The sequence below is a fragment of the Austrofundulus limnaeus genome, unplaced genomic scaffold (assembly GCF_001266775.1).
Source record: "Austrofundulus limnaeus strain Quisiro unplaced genomic scaffold, Austrofundulus_limnaeus-1.0 Scaffold350, whole genome shotgun sequence".
In the NCBI taxonomy this organism is placed as follows: Eukaryota; Metazoa; Chordata; class Actinopteri; order Cyprinodontiformes; family Rivulidae; genus Austrofundulus; species Austrofundulus limnaeus.
In genome coordinates this window covers 159,833-164,761 of record NW_013952752.1, presented here as the reverse complement: position 1 = coordinate 164,761, position 4,929 = coordinate 159,833, and the positions used below count along the sequence as shown (strand labels likewise).

General features: G+C 40.1%; 1 protein-coding gene across 3 annotated transcripts in view; it reads left to right on the top strand.

Annotated features, from left to right (window-relative positions):
* Positions 1–4,929, top strand: part of kirrel1a (kirre like nephrin family adhesion molecule 1a) — a 73,330-nt gene that overhangs the window by 31,777 nt on the left and 36,624 nt on the right. For 2 of the 3 annotated variants that reach the window (XM_014022946.1, XM_014022944.1), the window contains exon 2: positions 3,719–3,874. In XM_014022946.1, coding sequence (XP_013878400.1) covers positions 3,719–3,874 — 156 coding nt within the window. The remainder of the gene's footprint in view (positions 1–3,718; positions 3,875–4,929) is intronic. The other variant, XM_014022945.1, reaches the window with a different exon arrangement.

Here is a 4,929-nt window from a genome sequence, read left to right as displayed (position 1 = left end):
AAACTCCTCCTGTTCTCTGATTGGCCCAGGTAAAATAAACTACAAGCAGACACTGCACAGAAAATCAACGTTCTGTTCTCTGATTGGCCCAGGTAAAATAAACTACAAGCAGACACTGCACAGAAAATCAACGTTCTGTTCTCTGATTGGCCCAGGTAAAATAAACTACAAGCAGACACTGCACAGAAAATCAACGTTCTGTTCTCTGATTGGTCCGGCTAAAAATCTGCCAGTGAAATCCATCTCAATGGGAGAAGTCCCAGACGGAGCAGAGAAGGGAAACTAGAATTGAGCAGAGCTGCTTAGGAAGGCAAGGGCCAGGCTAGGTCAGAGAGTGCAACACCAAAAATATGTAGGCATTTGATTAAGTTAAAAGATTAACTTAATAAAAAGGCTCAAGAAATAAACTGTATGTCTTGTTGAACCTACTACATTTTCACTCAGCCAATTCCATTGAGCGATCATTTAGAGAAATGACCTCTTTGGACCAAAGTTAACTTAGTAACTTTCACTTTTTGTGATTCTGTATCATGTTTGCAGTTAGAAGCTTTTTATAACTCTCTCTTTTTTACGCTTCTATTCTTTAATTCATTAGTTCATGCAGTTGATTTGGGCATTCCTCGGGGAACAAATAAAGGCTTATTTTTGGAGTTGGGGGTGAATAGTGAATTATTCTAGGTATGCATGCTGCCAGGCTCCATCTGCATCCAACTCCCTTTTCACCGTGTATCCTCACACATCCCTCTATCTTCAGAATATTAATGCGCTGCACTGTCAGAAGCCATTGTTGGGATTGGTACACAAATCTTTTTGCATGACTGGTTTCTTTTGTTTTACCAGGCTTACTCTACCTCTACAAATCATGCTAAACCTGACATGATGGGGGGGCAGTGCGTGTCTGTGTATTTGGAGAGGAAAAAGAAATGAAAGCAATTAAAAGCGTAGCACTACTTGGCAGGGTGCATATCACCCACCATTTTTCATGCCAGAGATTTACAATAATGATGATGTTATGATGAGAAATTTAACCGTTTTGGTCAAAAACCAAAAATGTGATATAAAATATCACATCATAATATGAGTTAAGGATGATYCTCAGCTACTGTCTAGACAAATTTTAGCCTATATCTGTAGAAAACATACTGAGTTAGTGACATTTCATATAAATGAGTCCAGTGGTTTATGAAACATTTTGCTAACAGACAGACACACACAGCAGTAAAAAAACATCATCGCGAGCCATTCGCTGTTTGTCAGTGAGCGATAAAGATAGTGGGAAACAGGATGCAGATGCATTTGGCAGTTTTCTTTTTTTAAAGACGGCAATGGTAACCTTTTGGCAAATTGCTGCCGGGCTCTGAGGAAGGACTTGTGAGGGCATAAGAGCGGTAGACTGAGGGGTGAAGAGGGTGGTGGAAAAACGTGGGGAGGACAAGTGAGAAATGTAAATGGTAGGAGGTGAAGGAAAAAAAAAGCGAGTGAGTGGGGAGCGAAAGAAGGGAGAAAGTGCTGGAGGGGTGATATTTAATGTGATAAATGAGTTGTGACAGTCTGCCTCTACCCCCCCCCCCCCCCCCCCCCCCCCCCCAAGTACCAACCAGCAACGAGCGAGGAGGAACACAGAAATAGAAAGCATTCTGGGTAAAAGGGCACATTTGCCATTATGGATGGATATGGAAAGAAAACAGTGCACAGAAAGTGTAGAAACAGAGAGGTGGTGGTGGTGGTGGTGGGGGGGATCAGTGGCAGCAAAAGGACATTCATAGGCAGCATTATAGATGGAGAAAGTGAAGGAGGGGAGTGGGGATGCATACATATAGCCTGCAAAAGCAGTGAGGGAAGCAAAGCAATTTGGGTAACATCATGGGGAGGAGAACAGAGGGGTGGGGGGTAATGCAGCAGAGGGTTAATGATCTACTGAATGAGATTCTTCAAAAATAACTGTGGGTGGGGGGGTGATGAAAGCCAAAGTGGGAAGAATGAAAATTTAACATAAATCTTGTAACACGTACCGTGCCTTCAGGGGACAGCTAATTACAAGTCGTCATCGCAAAGCGTGGAGCAAGATTTTTTTGGGGGGGGAGTGGGACTTTTTTCTGACTCTTATTATGTGGTCAGCGGCCCGTCTGCTGTGAGATCGGCCCACAGGCTGGAAGAGACAGAGAAGGGGGTCCAGAAGACAATGACAGCCACTGTAGTTTGGGTCGGGGAGCTGAGGCCAGCGAGATGACTCACGGAGAGGAATGACGGAGGGGAGGGAAACAAAAAGTCAGAAATCAAGAACGAGCGGGGGTGGGGGGGATGCTGAAGCTCCGTGTTTGATCTTCTGAGAGGGTTTCAAAGCCGCCCCCCACCCCATCATCCTCTTTTTTCTTCTTCTCTGACTCTGTTCTGGTTCCCTCTCCCTCGACAACTTTGTTCTTCCATGTTGTTCGTTGCTCGTTTAAGTTGCTCGGTTTATGACCGCAAGYCATAGAGTCATCAAATGTGGTAATTATGTCTATCTATTACTGTTGGGTGGAATGAAAAATGTTATCAATTAGGCATAAAAATGCACAAAAATAAAAGGAGTAATTAGATTTTTCTGCAAAAATTGCAGCGTGGATGCTGAGAATTGCTACAATTTGTTGAGGAAGCTGAAACTGTTGTTAAAGTTAAAACAAGTAGGACAGAGGCTGAAATGAGCAGAACACAAGCTAAAAACAGCAGAACAGCAGCTACAAGCTAAAAGCAGGCACCAGGACCACTTCACTTGTAGTGGCCCGGGAAAGACCCAAGACTCGCTGGAAGGATTATGTATCCTCTCTGGCCTGGGAACATTTCAGGGRTGAGCTGAAACGTGTCCATTGAGGAGAGGGAATATCTGAGTCTCCCTTAGGGGTGTCCTGATACAACTTTTTCACTTCTGATATGATACCGATATTGCAGCCTTGCATACTGACTGATACCGAGATATAATCCGATACATATTGTTTTGGCTAATATCGGACTGATATCCAATATTGATAGCGGATTGGGACACCCCTAGTTTCCCTCCTAGACCTGTTGCAGAAGATGGAGACAGATGCTATAGATAAAATGAGCAAACAGTAGCTAAATGTAGCAAAACAGATAAAGCTGTTGTTCTTGCAAAACAATAGCTATAAAGTCAAATGGTGCAAAATGTTAACTAAAAGCATAAAGAAGCCATTTGAGAACAGCAGAATGGTAGCTAAATGCTAAAAGTAGCATAAGAAGATGAAAAGACCAATTCAATTCAATTCAATTCAATTCAGTTCAATTCAGTTTATTTATATAGCACCAAGCTACAACATACGTTGTCTCAGGGCACTGCACATAAAAAAAGAACAATCTAAAGAAGAAATGAAGAATGCTAAAGTAGATTTGAATAAGATTTATGCTCTTGAAGTAGATGAAGAGGTCAACAGTGTCTGGTTTTATTTTAAACAAAGCTGAACATTTTTTTTTATAAAACCTAAGCACACTATTCCCAGTTGATCCTGTATACGAATTGGTAAAATAGCGCGAAGTATGTAGAACTAGCCTAATTACAAAAAACACACCAGAGAAACTTTTTATACAAGAAATGTTTAAATGAATGTTAGCTTAGCGTTCACACAATAACACGCTGGCGTGAGTTTAAAGTAGTATGTCAAGAACATACAAAGTTCCTAACTTTTCTCTGTCTTTTTTCTTTATTCCTATATTTGTGCTGAAGCAGCAGTGAGGACAGCGAGGTTCTCCCAGGAGCCGGCAGACCTTTCTGTGGTACGAGGCCAGAGGGTGATCCTGTCCTGTGTTGTTTTCAACTACTCTGGCATTGTTCAGTGGACCAAAGATGGCCTGGCTCTGGGCATCGGAGAGGACCTCCGGGGTGAGACACYACACACTGTCCTCAGGCAACCTTCAGTGTGTTCAACACGTCTGAAGCTGACTGAGAATATGTCACACATGTAATGAGGCCACAACCTCATAGGGGTGGGAATCTTTAGACACCTTRTATTCAGTTACAATTCACAAGACTATGATGCAATTACAAAACAATTATTGATGCCTAAAGAACTATGGCTTAATTTACGTACATGAACATTGATTTATATATTTTCATGCCTAGTAAAACGTACACAAAATTTGTGTCAAAATCAGGGTTCCCACAGATACTTAAAAAGTCTTAAAAGTCATTGAATTAATCCAAAAATCCAATCCAAAAAAAGGTCTTAATTAGCTTTAAAATGTCTATTCAGTCTATTTAGAGGTCTTAAAAATRTTAACACATTGTAAGTAGGGTGATTGTAATTTGTCTTACATGTTAAAAYAAATGGTAACAGTTAGTTGTTTTTGAAATAATTCCCTAAATTCTTCTTACAGCTAGTTGTTTGGTATTAAAATAAGCCTTTGGGTAAAATTGTCACTTATTTTCCCATTTGTGTTCATTGTAAAGTTGGTGTTAAGTTTAATTTCAAGTGGCATTAAAAAAGTTTTAACAAAATTGTAAATTTAACTTGTCCTAAGTTGTAGGAACCCTGAAATAAACCCTTATAAACCCAGGCTGCAGTCCAATATTAGCATAGATACTAACTTAACATTGAAAATAGCACTGAAAAACTAACATGGTTAGCATTTTTTTAWCACTGGAAACTTATACACAAATTAAACATTTAAAAAAACATTATGATAGACAATCATAATACAGTAACAGCAACTATTTACAGACATATACACCTTCCGGCTTCAACAAAGAAAATATGGAAAAGATGTGAAAATACGATTTTATTGGTTCATGTTTACTGCAAGAATCTACAGTAACTCTACCAGCTTKATCTTAAACCGTCTTAAACAAGTCCACTCATCATTATACAGCGGGTAAAATAAGTATTGAACACGTCAACATTTTTCTCAGTAAATATATTACTAGAGGTGCCAATGACA